At 51.9% G+C, this 14277-nt stretch overlaps 1 protein-coding gene across 1 annotated transcript in view; it reads left to right on the top strand.

The window, feature by feature from the left end:
- Window positions 1-3831: 3831 nt before the first annotated feature.
- Window positions 3832-14277, top strand: part of GPI (glucose-6-phosphate isomerase) — a 27598-nt gene continuing 17152 nt past the window's right edge. The window contains exons 1-7 of the mRNA XM_032326468.1: window positions 3832-4049; window positions 5090-5180; window positions 5539-5607; window positions 6956-7075; window positions 12891-12974; window positions 13104-13250; window positions 13806-13877. Of these exons, the coding sequence (XP_032182359.1) occupies window positions 3928-4049; window positions 5090-5180; window positions 5539-5607; window positions 6956-7075; window positions 12891-12974; window positions 13104-13250; window positions 13806-13877 (705 nt within the window). The 5' untranslated portion in view covers window positions 3832-3927. The remainder of the gene's footprint in view (window positions 4050-5089; window positions 5181-5538; window positions 5608-6955; window positions 7076-12890; window positions 12975-13103; window positions 13251-13805; window positions 13878-14277) is intronic.

The following is a 14277-nucleotide window of genomic DNA, read 5'->3' as shown; positions in this document are numbered from 1 at the left end:
TGCTGGTTACAACACAAACCCTACCCAGTGTCCATCACTCCCCCTCCCCTGAGCAACCCTCAGTTTGATGCCTATGATTAAGCTGCTGTCTTTTCTGTTTGAGATGCCCTTCTGGGCTTTTTCCACTTGTAAAATTCTACCCTGTCGATTGGAATTAATATCATAGAGGCCTAATTGAGGTTAAAACAGAACTGGGATGATGGGGAATTGCCAGAAAGTGGCAGGCAAGACAGGGTTGTGATAAAGAACAGGGCTCAGAAATCAGGCAACTTTAGATTGATTCTCCACTTAGCAATAGGGTGCTTTCAGATTTCTTAACCTGCCTGTTTAATGGGGAGGACAGCAGGATAACAGGGCTGCTCTGAGAATTATATGGGCGAGCATTTGGCGCAGAGCTGCAAACATAGTAAACCAGCGGAAGTAGTAACAATGCTAGTAGTTGGTTGATGAATGTCCTTCAAGTAATAATGATCTTCTTTGTCTCTTCCTAATTGTTTTCTCTCTTTAGCAGCTGTGACTTCTGGCCCTCCACATAGCAATATAGTTTTCTGCTAATACAGAAAATACAGCGCACCCGGGTGACTCAGTTGGTTAAACATCTGCCTTTGGCTGAGGTCAGGATCCCAGGGTCCTGGGATCAAGTTCTGACTCCGCTCACCTCCCCCACCCCACCCTCCAAATCCCTGCGTGTGTGTGTGTGTGTGTGTGTGTGTGTGTGTATCTTGCAAAAATAAATTTAAAAAGAATGCATGCGGGGCGCCTGGGTGGCTCAGTGGGTTAAGCCTCTGCCTTCAGCTCAGGTCATGATCCCAGGGTCCTGGAATCGAGCCCCGCATCGGGCTCTCTGCTCCGCGGAGGGCCTGCTTCCTCCTCTCTCTCTCTCTGCCTGCCTGCCTCTCTGCCTACTTGTGATCTCTGTCTGTCAAATAAATAAATAAAATCTTTAAAAAAAAAAAAAAAAAAAAAGAATGCATGCAACTGGGTTTTCTTTTTTTTTTTTTTTTAAAGATTTTATTTATTTATTTGTCAGAGAGAGAGAGAGAGCAAGCGAGCACAGGCAGACAGAATGGCAGGCAGAGGCAGAGAGAGAAGCAGGCTCCCTGCCGCCGAGCAAGGAGCCCGATGTGGGACTCGATCCCAGGATGCCGGGATCATGACCTGAGCTGAAGGCAGCTGCTCAACCAACTGAGCCACCCAGGCGTCCCTGCAACTGGGTTTTCAAAGCACAATGTCAAACTTCAAATTTTATTGGGAAATCTGGAGTAGTTAAACCTGCTGAGAATCAGAGAGCCTAAAGTGCCAAAGGTATATATATCAGAGAATGTCAAACAAGATGAAGCCTCCAAAAAGGCAATCATTAGACATTATGGCCAGCCTCTTCTTCAGTAACCAAAGCAGCACCTGTGGGGATCAAGTGGCCAGGAGACGACAATTAGAGGTGTGTGGCAGTGGTTAGGTGAGTACCCAGAAAACCTTTGGAAGGACATAGTTGTAAATGACAGCCCAGCCCCAACAACATCAACACAAAGGGAAATCACTGACTTATGTTCCAGCTGCAGACAGAGGTAGCCTGGTAACCAGGAACTTGGGCCCTGTGAGGTTGACTCTGGTATCGCGCCGGGGATGACTTTCTGCTTTGTTTTCCTTCAGATAATCCTCAGGTCTACTCTTTCAGAAGGGGCAGCTTAACACTACACAAAACTGAGTTTCTCCCTCTGACACTCCTTTGGCTGGCTTAGGTCATGGGCTCTTCTCTGATGCAACTGAGGAAGCAAAGGAAGAGACACAGGAGTGGGATGCAGTGGTTTTGGATAAAGACAACAGACATCCACTGTGGTCACCAGAAAGAGCCTACTAGAAGAAGGCAGTCAGTCAGTGGCTATGGTTGGGCTAGGGCCATCTGAGGAATCACAGGGCAAGTGATGAGGGGGTCGTGTCTACTGAGACGGGCCTTCCTTTTGGATAAGGTTATGAAACACAGGATTTAGGGGTGGGGATGCTGTTCTGTGTAGACAAGTTCCTGGCTTGTGTGAGAAACGGTGGTTAAAGTATTTCTCAGGGACTCTAGGAGAACAGATGCCATTCAGTGCTGTCAGGGGTGTGCTGAGTGAGGGAAGTTCAGTTACATCTCAAGAGTTGACAGTTGGCCCAAAACTCTGGGTAAGTAAGGGCCCATGTGGACAGGGCAGTTCCCTATACAGTCCTGTTGACCACTCATTTCTTCAGTCTTCAGCTTTTCTCCATTTTCCTTGTGCATCTTTAGGACCCCAGATATTCCTGGGCAGGAAGGGAAAAGCCATTTGCAGAGGTTGGAGGAGGAGGTAGGGACTGCATGGAGCTGGGGGGGTGACTGGAGCAGCAGCGGGACATGGTTCATTCTCAGAGGGCTGGCTCTCTGGAGGAAGCAGACAATGGAGAAGCTCAGTTTGGGTGCATAGTTCCTGGACCTCTTCTCCTCTGTGGCCATCCATACTGTGTCATCCAGACTCTCACCTAGGCTCATAACTTCAAATGCAATCCATCCACTGATGACTCCCAAGTTTTTCCTCCAGCTCGAACCTTCTCTCCACGTTGGGGAGAGAGTCAAAAATACCCAACGTGACACCTACACTTAGATGTCTAACAGAACTTGTGATCTTCCCCCCACCCCAAACTTTCATCTCTCCTAGATGTGAAGACAATTCCGTTTTCCCAGGGATTTGTGTTAAAAACTGGATGTGACTTTGGTCTTTTTCTGTCAATTCTTCACTCAGTGTATCTAGATCACCATGCCCGACTCCTACTACTTTGACTCAAGTCACCTTCATCCCCGGCCTGCTTTGAGGCAGTAGCCTCCTATCTAGGGTCCTTCCATTCAGGCTACATTGTGGGTCTGATCCTTTGTAAAGCTTTTTAAATGATGTCCTTCCACTCTTAGAACCCTTTGATGGCTTCGGATTTCTCTCAGAAAACCAAAGTTTTCACAAGGACTTATGTTTGTTTTTGTATTTTTTAAGATTTTACTTACTTATTTGATACACACACACACACACACACACACACACACACACTGAGCACAAGAATGGGCAGGGGCAGCAGGCAGAGGGAGAGAGAAAACCAGGCTCCCCGCTGAGCAGGGAGTCTAACATGGGGCTGGATCCCAGGACTGTGAGCAAAAGGCAGATATTAAACCTACCGAGCCACCCAGGCAACCTGGACTTACAAGTTCTATGCGGTTTTGTTGCTTTCCTTCTCTCTCTGACCTCAACTCCTGTCTCTTTCCTTCCTTCACTCTACTCCAGCCACGCGTGCCTCCTTCTGCCTTCTGCTTCTGAAACACCAAAGCATCTTCAACAGGGGAATTTTTCTTGTTCTTCCCTTTGCCTGAACACCGCACCCCCTCCAACATCTAAGTGGCTGACTTCCCCACCTTTAGGTTTTTGCTCAAAAAGTCACCTCACTAGTCATTTCCCTTGGCCATTCTATTCAAAACTGCAACCCCAATTCCTAGCACCCTTACCAGCCTCTGACCTCCACCCCCCATATATTTTATGTATCACTTTGTGTCCTCAACACCTGGAACATGATCAGGGATGTGGAAGGTGCTGAATGAATGAATGAATGAATGGACAAAGGACGCTGGCAGGGGCATGAGGAGCTCGGCCTCTTTACCCCAGTCACTTCCATGCATAGACTGGCAGGCCAAGTGGCTGACCTGTTGCAGGCAGAGACAAAGCTAGGCCCCAGAGCCTCAGATGCTGCCAAGGTCGCCCCGAGGGCGCGGACAGCGGCGGGGCGGGGCGAGGCGGGGACCGGGGCGGGGCTGGCGCTGCGCCTGCGCCTGCGCCATAAAGGCCGCTGCGCGCACCCGGCCTCCGCTAGCCGCGCCGCCCGCCCCCTCTTCCTCCTCCGAGCTCGTCCAAGCCAGTGCATCCTACTGCTGTCGCCATGGCCGCGCTCACCCAGAACCCGCAGTTCCAGAAGCTGCAGAAATGGTACCGCGAGCACGGCTCTGACCTCAACTTGCGCCGCCTTTTCGAAGGGGACAAGGAACGCTTCAGCCACTTCAGGTGCGCACGCCGGGCCACAGGCGGGGCGCGAACGAGCGGGAGCTGGCTCCGGGCGGGAGCTGGCTCCGGGCGCTCGGGGTCAGGTGTGCAGGCCCGGGGCGGGCACGGCCCGGCCGGCGGTCCTTGGCCGCCCCCGGCCACGGATCGGGGCCCGGGCCCAGGCCTCCGTTCGTCCTTGACGTCTCCTTGAAGGAGGTTCTTGGGGGGCTCGCGGGCTCGCTGGAGGTGTCGGAACTGGGCTGCTTAGTCATGAGAAGCAGGTTCCTCTGCGGCTTCGTCTCTGCAGGGGCATCTCTTTCTCCACCTCCTGTCGCCCCCTCCCCCCGCAGCCCCTGCCATTTGAGAAGGGACTCCTTCCGCTGTTGTGGGCAGGGGCCCTCGGTGACGCAGCAAGCGGGGAAGGGGCTGTCGCCTTCCCCCAGCTCCTGGCCCAGAACGGGTGGGGGACATCCGCGGGGGGGGTGATGAGGATGGACAGGTCTGGGGGGGGAGGTCTGCATGGAACCGCGGAGAAAGGGTGGAGATGTGCGGGCATGATTTCTGCAAAAGAAGTTCGGTGCGGAGACCTGTGAATGGCCAGGAAATGGAAAGGAGTCTGTTGGAGGAAATCTTGGGGAGCAGGAATCTCGGGGCGTTCTGGTGTGTGGTGCTGGTGGGTGTGTGGGGGAGGGGACGTCTGGGGCTCCAGACTGGAAGCCATCATGGCCTGCCCTGCGTTCGGAGTCGCAGCGTGGAAGCTCTGGGAGGGAATGGTCACTCTCCTGGCTAGGTAGGGGTAGTGCACGCCGCTGTTTGGCTTCGCTGTTTGAGCGGAGGAATGACTCTTCAGGAAGGGTCTACACCTTCCTTCTGTGTAAATGGCCCCTCTTTCAGTGTGCTGCTGCTGTTTCAGGTAACAAGACACCACCGCTGTGCTGGGCAGCTGGGGCTTGTCTGGGGTGTGGCTCAGGGAGGATGTTTTTTTTCTGGATGCAGCTCTGGTCAGGAATAGGCTGGGGAGAACTGGGGTGTGGTCACTGGCTTCTGCCATCTTTTTGCAGCTTGAACCTGAACACCAGCCATGGGCATATTCTGGTGGATTACTCAAAAAACCTTGTGACCGACACTGTGATGCAGATGCTGGTGGACCTGGTAATGTTCTGGTGTGGGGGGCTTGGCCCGTGACCCACGGCTTGGCAAGTGAGCTGAGCTCCTGGGAGCCCCCAGATCCTTGAGCAGCTTTATTTCCTTCTCTCGGTGGATCTCGGTCACTGCCTCTGTGTCGACCTACGGCTCTGAGCTCCTGCTCCGCTGGCTCAGGTTCTGAGCAGCATCCCAGGGGTCCCAGGGCCAGGTGTCGGAGCAGACCCTTCACAGGCAGTGGGGGTGGACACCAGGCTGCCGCTGTCTGTCAGCTCCACTGGGCGCTGCAGCAAGGCCAGAACTTGGTGGCTTGGGCTCTTGGTCACCGATGTGGATGGGATCAGGCCTTAGTATCTTCTCTTCTCAGGCCAAGTCCAGGGGCGTGGAGGCTGCCCGGGACCGCATGTTCAGTGGCGAGAAGATCAACTTCACAGAGGTGAGCTGGCCTGTGGGCAGCCGGCGCTGCATACCCTTCAGGGCCTCTTCCTTCCCTCTGGGGTTCATCTGACTGATGGCATCCCACTGTGTCTTCATCTCTTCTCTTAAGCAATGTTTTTGCTTAACGAGGGGCACAGAAACCTGTTTCCTAGAGTGGGTTGCAGGGCTGTGGGGTGCTTCTTCCCCGGGACTGGCAGTCTGGATCCGGTGAGCATGGAGTGGCTCCCGGTGTCTGCCTAGTGAGAGCAGGTCTCAGGCCGGCAGGGATCTGGCTTCTTGAGGCATCCTTAGCGAGCTGAACTCTGGTCTCTTTGCTGCAAGTTTCTTTAGTGAAAAGAGGAATCTTAGGGCATAAGCTCAGCCGCCTCCGTGGTAAGCGTCAGTAAGAAGCTGCAATAAGGCCAGGCCTTGGGGGCTTGTTCCTGAGTTGCTGTGGCAGCCTGGAGGTATAATAACCACTGAGTCCTCCGAGTCTCTTCCTCACAGGGGTAACATCCTCCTTTCACACTCTAGGAAGCTGATGATCAGAGAGCAGATCACTTATCCAAGACATATCTGTAAGAGACAGAGGTTTCAGACTCCATTTACCTCATCCCTGGGCTAGGCTGAGGGGGGCTGCAGTCACAGAGGGCTTCCTGGAGGAGTTCATTTTCTTATGGAAGAGGGAACAGGAGTGAGGTTGGGCACGGTGAGGGCAGAGTGGCTTGAAGTCTTCCACCTTAATGGGCCTCTCCTTGGTTTGGAGTCCAGCCACCATCCCTTTCCTGCCCACCTGGAGCCTTCAGATCTGTTTCCTTTAAGGACTCCTCTACCAGCTTCAGCTTGATGGGACTGTTGCTTTCACACAACAAGGCCAGCTTCTTGGCACCTGTCACAAGCCTACAGTTCCGTTTGTTTCTGGCAGTTAGTGTGTGTAATGGGGCTGCTTGGCAAGGGACATTTTGAGTTGCCTGCTTTGCTCCACATCCAAGGGGCTGGGAATACTTTTTAGAAGGTGCCAGCAAAGACGCCATGTACTCTCACGGAGACGATGAGATTAGCCTTAATGAGCCCCTGTCCTCTGAAGCTATTCATTGCTGTGTGGTCCCCATTCTCTTCTCTCTGCCTGTGCTCACTCTGTTCCTCTTTCTGGCTTTTCATGCTCTGAACAGCTAGGGGCCCTCTGGGCTTGCCCTGGTCTTCTCCTGATCTCCTTCCCCTTGTGACTGTCAGTAGACCTTGGGGCCTGCATGTCCAGTGGGGAAAGGGCTGAGCCGACTCCTGGACCATGTTGCACCATGTGCTCCATCATGCCTGGTGTGGCTGCCCTAGGCTGAGGTTTTTCATGGACTGACTGCTGTCCGCAGGAACGGGCAGTGCTGCACGTGGCCTTGCGAAACCGGTCAAACACACCCATTCTGGTGGATGGCAAGGATGTGATGCCAGAGGTCAACAGGGTCCTGGAGAAGATGAAGTCTTTCTGTCAGGTAAGCCAAGCCTGTGCTGGACATGCCCTTGGGCATGTGTGCATGCATGGGACTGGGAATCGGGGGGCCTTGATGGGCCGCCCCTCCACTCTGCTTGGAGACGACCATCGGCCCGTGTTCTGAGGGAATTTCCCTGCCCCTGTGGTGAGGGAACCTACCACCAGTCGCTGCAGAGCAGTCTCCTTGCTGAACTCTAGGCACCGGTGGGCTCCCGGTGACAGTCCCGCCAGCGCAGAGATGGGGAGAGAGAAGTGAGGTCCCTGAGGGGTGGGATAGTTAGAGGAGAGACTTGCTTTTTCGAATCTCTTTAGTGATATGCCCTCCTTTTCTGGGCTAGAACTAGATAAAAATCAATGTTTTAACATTTGCTTGGCCATACCCCTGTGTTTGTAACATTTCCTGTGAGCTCTTCTGAAAGCTTCCTGTGCGTCTGCTGTGGACGTGTACATCTGTCTCCTCCTCTTCGAAACAAATGTGCATACGCATTCTACGCGTTCACACACACGGGTTCATTTTTACGTACCCTTCTGCAGCTTGTCTGTACTTAGAAATAAGAAATGTCCCTGGGTCTGTGTCAATGCTCATAACTGTGCCCTCTTCTCCTGTTGAGGGATGGGGGAGTAGAGATTGCCTCAGAGACCAGCTAGAGATTTCCCCACATCAATTCCTGTTACCACGGTGTCTGTCCCGGGGCAATTCTGCAAGGGTTAGTGGCCACCTTCAAGCCTGGGGTACCAGGGTGAGGTGTGTGTGTGCATGCATGGTACGAGTGGGCCATGCTTGCTCTGGGAGTGGGAGTGATAATCTGGGCTCTGGTCAGCTTATCCCTGAGACCAGCGGCCCCTGCCTCTGGCTGGTCCAAGTCTGGTTGCTTTGGCTCAAAGCCACTTCAGACCTCAGATGGCAGAAGCGATCTGGCCATCCATCCTGGAAGCCTGATAAGCCAAGTGAATGGGATGTCTGAGGGTGAGGAGGGGGTTGGCAGCCTATTGCAAATCTGGATTCCAGTATGTTCCTTACTGGTGGTGGGTACCTGTCATGGGCTTCGGGTGTAGGGAAGGGCCTTCCCAGCCATGGGTGGTGAGTAGTAGAGCTGATGTGCATTGGAAGCCCATTGCTCTGTCCAGTGAGCATGTGCGAGCTCATGTCTCCTGTATGGAGGAGCATGGTCCTGGCTGTCTGGGAAGCTATTTCCAGGAAAGCCCTCCCTTAACAGCTGGCTGCGGGATACCTGACTCAGACAGACGGGGTATTTATAGTTCAAAAAATGCTACCAAGTGGCAGCAGCTCCACGTAAGGAACACCCGGTGTGGCTGTGCTCTTAGAAGTTTGCCAGGGCTGAATTGAGGATGTTCACCGTGATCTAGAGTCTAGTGGCAGAAATCAAAAACCACCTGAGTCTGGGGCACCTGGCCGGCTCAGTCAGTGGAGCATGTGACTCTTGATCTCAGGGTCGTGAGTTCAAGCCCCACATCGGGTGTAGAGATTACTTAAACATAAAATCTTTCTTTCTTTCTTTTTATTTACTTATTTTAAACCTTTTATTTATTTGAGACAGCACGCAAGCAGGGAGAGCAGCAGGGAGAGGGAGAAGCAGGCTCCCTGCTGAGCAGGGAGCCTGATTCGGGGCTCGATCCCCGGACCCTGGGATCATGACCCGAGCTGAAGGCAGAGGCCTTTTTTTTTTTTTTAAAGATTTTATTTATTTTGGGCGCCTGGGTGGCTCAGTGGGTTAAGCCGCTGCCTTCGGCTCAGGTCATGATCTCAGGGTCCTGGGATCGAGTCCTGCATCGGGTTCTCTGCTCTGCGGGGAGCCTGCTTCCTCCTCTCTCTCTCTCTGCCTGCCTCTCTGCCTACTTGTGATCTCTCTGTGTCAAATGAATAAATAAAATCTTTAAAAAAAAAAAAAAGATTTTATTTATTTATTTGAGAGACCGTGAGAGAGAGCATGAGTGAGGAGAAGGTCAGAGAGAGAAGCAGACTCCCTGTGGAGCTGGGAGCCCCATGCGGGACTCGATCCCGGGACTTCGGGATCATGACCTGAGCCAAAGGCAGTCGTCCAACCAACTGAGCCACCCAGGCGTCCCTGAAGGCAGAGGCTTAACCGACCTCTGCATCCGTTTAATTTTTATTTATTTTTATTTATTTTATTTATTTATTATTATTATTTTTTAAAGATTTTATCTATTTGTGTGACAGGTATCACAAGTAGGCAGAGAGGCAGGCAGAGAGAGGAAGGGAAGCAGGCTCCCCAGTGAGCAGAGAGCCCGATGTGGGGCTTGATCCCAGGACCCTGAGATCCTGACCTGAGCTGAAGGCAGAGGCTTTTTTTTTTTTTTTTTTTTAAAGATTTTATTTATTTGACAGAGAGAGATCACAAGTAGGCAGAGAGGCAGGCAGAGAGAGAGGAGGAAGCAGGCACCCTGCTGAGCAGAGAGCCCGATGTGGGACTCGATCCCAGGACCCTGAGATCATGACCTGAGCCGAAGGCAGCGGCTTAACCCACTGAGCCACCCAGGCGCCCCTTTTTTTTTTTTTTTAAAGATTTTATTTATTTATTGGACAGAGAGAAAGATCACAAGGAGGCAGAGAGGCAGGCAGAGAGAGAGGAGGAAGCAGGCTCCCTGCTGAGCAGAGAGCCTGATGCGGGGCTCGATCCCAGGACCCTGAGATCATGACCTGAGGTGAAGGCAGAGGCTTAACCCACTGAGCCACCCAGGCACCCCTGAAGGCAGAGGCTTAACCCACTGAGCCATCCAGGTGCCCCTAAATAAAAATTTTTTAAAGATTTTCTGTTTGGGGGCGCCTGGGTGGCTCAGTGGGTTAAGCCGCTGCCTTCGGCTCAGGTCATGATCTCAGAGTCCTGGGATTGAGTCCCGCATCGGGCTCTGGAGCCTGCTTCCCTCTCTCTCTCTCTCTGGCTGCCTCTCCGTCTACTTGTGATTTCTCTCTGTCAAATTAATAAATTAAAAAAAAAAAAAAAAAGATTTTCTGTTTGGGGCACCAGCAGGTAGGAGGGGGCTGTGGTTACACTGAGCTGCCCCACTGTGCGGGATCTGCTGTGAAGTTGAAAGTGGAAGTTGCAGAATAGGCACGTGTCGTAAAACCCCATCCGGTCTAATAAAGAGTGTGTGTGATCCTGTTAAAGACGTACAATTTTCTTCTCTGGGATGCTTTATTGTAATGAAACTTTAATGGTGAGGTTAAGGGTTGAGAAGCTGAGTGACTTTATTTCTGTATTGATGGAAAATTTCCTATGGCTGTTGATAGCCTTATTTAGGGGAAAAAAAAGCTGCTAGGTGTTACTGGTTTAGGGAAAGATATACAATACTGGTTTTCTATTGGTATATAATAAATGGCTCCAAAACTTGGCATCTGTCAACAACAATCAACATTTTTATGAACCAGGATTGGCGGTGGCTGTGCTGGCTGGTTCTGGTCTCATAAGGTTGTAGACAAGATGTGGGCCAAGGTTAGCACTCCTCTGAGGGCTTGATGGGTGGAGCCTGAAGGATCTGCTACCAAGATGACTCTCTAGCAGTTAGTGCAGCTTTTGGGAGGCTTAGGTTCCTTACCTGTGGACCTCTCTACAGGCTGAGTGTTCTTATCACAAGACATCTGATTTCCCCAAATGAGTGATCCAAGAGAGCTTGGCAAGGCAGAGTGCCTCAGGGTCCTTTATTTCCTTGAGCTAGCATCGGAAATCATATCTGTCATTTCTGTAATACCCTGTTTGTTATAAAGGTCACCACTGAGCAAAGTAGGAGGGGACAGGGGCGCCTGGGTGGCTCAGCGGGTTAAAGCCTCTGCTTTCAGCCCTGGTCATGATCCCAGGGTTCTGGGATCGAGCCCCGCGTCGGGCTCCCTGCTCAGCTGGGAGCCTGCTTCCCCCTCTCTCTCTGCCTGCCTCTCTGCCTACTTGTGATCTCTGTCAAATAAATAAATAAAATCTTTAAAAAAAAAAAAAAAAGTAGGAGGCGACAGCACAAAGACATCAGTGTAATGTCAAGAAGTGAGGACCAGGGGCACCTGGGTGGCTCAGTGGGTTAAGCCCCTGCCTTCGGCTCAGGTCATGATCTCGGGGTCCTGGGATCGAGTCCTGCATCGGGCTCTCTGCTCAGCGGGGAGCCTGCTTCCTCCTCTCTCTCTTTCTGCCTGCCTCTCTGCCTACTTGTGATCTCTGTCTGTCAAATAAATAAATAAATCTTTTAAAAAAAAAAAAAAAAGTGAGGACCATTGGGAACCATCTTGGAAGTTGGTTGCATAGTCTGCCTTCAGGCTCCCAGTGATTCATGTTCCTTCCACATGGAAAATATCCTCACCTCCTTCTAAGGCCATATCCTATTACAGTATCAGCCAGAAATCAAGAGCCTCATCATGTAAATTAGGAACAGCTATAGGAGTTCCCGCATTTCTTTTAATACAGTGCAGACACGCTTCGGTTTGATTTGAGAACCGTGAATTAAAGGAACAATTTATTTACACATCACATACCCAACATACATGAGGTAGGCATAGAGTAATGGATATAGGAAAATGCCTTTTCAAAAAGAGGGGGACTGTGGGAGGCACAGGGGAGTCATTGGTCTGAATAATTCTGAAATCCAGTAGGATATATGTTGGCAATTGCTTGGTTAGGACTCAAGGCCTCGGAATCATTTCTCAAGGTTTTTAGCTTTGCCCTCCTTTACTCTAGTAATCTGCGGGGTAATTTGCGTTTGTACCTCTGCCGATTGCCTGTGGAAATGGGCTTATCCGAATACCCCCTTTTCCTTTCGTAATGTCTCTATCCTTTTCAGTTAAAGCTGGTAGCATTTCTGACAGTTCAGTTATTTTATTTTATTTTACCTTATTTTTTTTTTTTGTTTAAGATTTTATTTATTTATTTGACAGACGGAGATCACAAGTAGGCAGAGAAGCAGGCAGAGAGAGAGGAGGAGGAGGAAGCAGGCTCCCTGCTGAGCAGAGAGCCTGATGTAGGGCTCGATCCCAGAACTCGGGGATCATGACCTGAGCTGAAGGCAGAGGCTTTAACTCACTGAGCCAACCAGGCGCCCAGTTCAGTTATTTTAACAGCTTTGTAGGTCTCCTGTGAAGCTTACTTGGGGGAGGGGCGGTTCGGTCCATCAGGCAAAAGCCATACTTCCATGTTTCTTCAAGACAAAGCCTTTTCTACCATTGTTTTTGAGACCAGATTTTCTCAGAAGCCTTCTCTTTGACCAAAATGTTTTCTGTGTTACCACCTTAGGCCTTTTGGAGGTCCAGACAAGGGAAGGTCTTACGACGACACCCTCTGCTTCCCCTTCATATTGTGCTTTTTGTTATAGTGTCCTGCCTTTGATCTTTGCCAAGGAGCCATCTCTTCATTTTGGCATCTGTTGTTGCCTGGAGAAGCTGGGAATTTCTAAACCCAACAATTCCTGGCTTGCTTTGTTTGGACATTCTACCTTTAGTTTATTTCTCTATTCTTAGATTTTATTGTAAGCACCAGGAGGCTGGCTGCCTATCTGGTAGTCCTGTCCCTGGCACAGACTAGTCCCGGTAGTTGGCATTCCACATTTCTCGGTCTCTAATTCATTAGGTTCTACTGAGAGTTTGCCCTTGTTTTGTGAATTCTGAGAAGTGGGGGTGTCCCCCACTTTGCTGATGACAAAATAGGGTTTAGCTGGGGCCGAGTATGGCAGGCAGCTGCCAGTGTGGTCTCTGTAGGCCCCAGCGAGCACCTGGACGTTGGACCTGAGCTGTGAGGATGCTTTTGAGCACCAGCATGTCCTTGGGGCTTGGGACTGAACGCATCTCTCCCGTTTTGTGACAGCGCGTCCGCAGTGGCGAATGGAAGGGGTACTCGGGCAAGCCCATCACGGACGTCATTAACATCGGCATTGGCGGCTCTGACCTGGTGAGGAGTCTTCCCTGGGGACGAGGTGGGGGGGCCCACCCAGAGCCTTGGTTTTTCCAGGGGGAGACCTGGCTTCCCTGTCTCTGTGGGCCCTGGAATCTTGTTTTCTGACGCTGCGGCTCCTCGCAGGGACCCCTCATGGTGACCGAAGCCCTTAAGCCGTACTCTTCAGGAGGTCCCCGGGTTTGGTTTGTCTCCAACATCGACGGGACCCACATCGCCAAAACTCTGGCCACCCTGAATCCTGAGTCGTCCCTGTTCATCATTGCCTCCAAGGTATGGGCCTGGGTCCTGGCTTGGCTCCTCAGCCCTGTGCAGGGAGGTGGGCGGGGGTGGAGGCTTTGCCAGTGTTCCGGCTCACTGTGCTTTGTGGATCGGGTCAGCCTTGCTGCCCTCACACTTGGCAGGCGACACACACGGTTTCCTGATGGAAGCCTGAACTAGTCAGAACCTTCATCTTAAGGCCACATCCGTTTGCTTTCTGGGATCTGTGCCCAGCCCAGGACTGTTCTTGTCTTTTGAGACCTCAGTGCTTAATGTCTGCTCCTTTCTGATCCCAAAGCCATGCCCAGTTAACGTAAGGGTTTTGTCTGCTGTTTACGTTTTCCTCGGCTTGTGAAGTCCTGGAACCCCAGGACGATGGTACTACTCCTTCTAGGCCCTTACCCCAGACCCAGCTACTCGCTGTGGCTTTGTGGACAGGTGGACAGAGGTTATGTGGGGCGACTGTCACTGCTTGTGACCAGTGGGCACCCACATGGCCACTGGGCCCTGACTCCAGGCCACACTGAGCCTGAGCTGGGGATCGACTGCTCTACTTTCTGGCCGCAGACCTTTACCACCCAGGAGACCATCACGAATGCAGAGACGGCGAAGGAGTGGTTTCTCCTGTCGGCCAAGGACGTGAGTGCTGGGGTGGGAGGTGGGCAGTGTGTGCGCGGGGAAGGACAGAGTGGGCCAGCCCATCCACCTGAGAGGCCTTATCTGATACTGTTGCCATGTTTCTCCCGAAGTTGGCAGCAGGAGGTAGCCTGTCTTGGTGCCTGCTTTTTCCAGTTTAGACGTTTGGCTTTGCCAGTCCGAGACATGTCAGATGTGCTAGAACCTGCTGGAACTAGCTGAAGGCACTTCAAGGTCCCTTGGCCCTGGCAGGATCCTCTCTGCCCCTGGCCACACCCACTTTACAGGGGAGGGAACCTGGGCCTCGGATGCCTGTGTGGAAGGATGGGCCTCTGACTCTTCCGTCCCCTTCCCCTTGACATGGGGCTCCTCTGACAGCCTCAGAGTCAAAGCCTGGAAATAG

The sequence above is a fragment of the Mustela erminea genome, chromosome 19 (genome assembly GCF_009829155.1).
Source record: "Mustela erminea isolate mMusErm1 chromosome 19, mMusErm1.Pri, whole genome shotgun sequence".
Taxonomy (NCBI): domain Eukaryota; kingdom Metazoa; phylum Chordata; class Mammalia; order Carnivora; family Mustelidae; genus Mustela; species Mustela erminea.
Note: the sequence above shows the minus strand (reverse complement) of the source record. Positions and strands in the feature narration are given on the sequence as shown.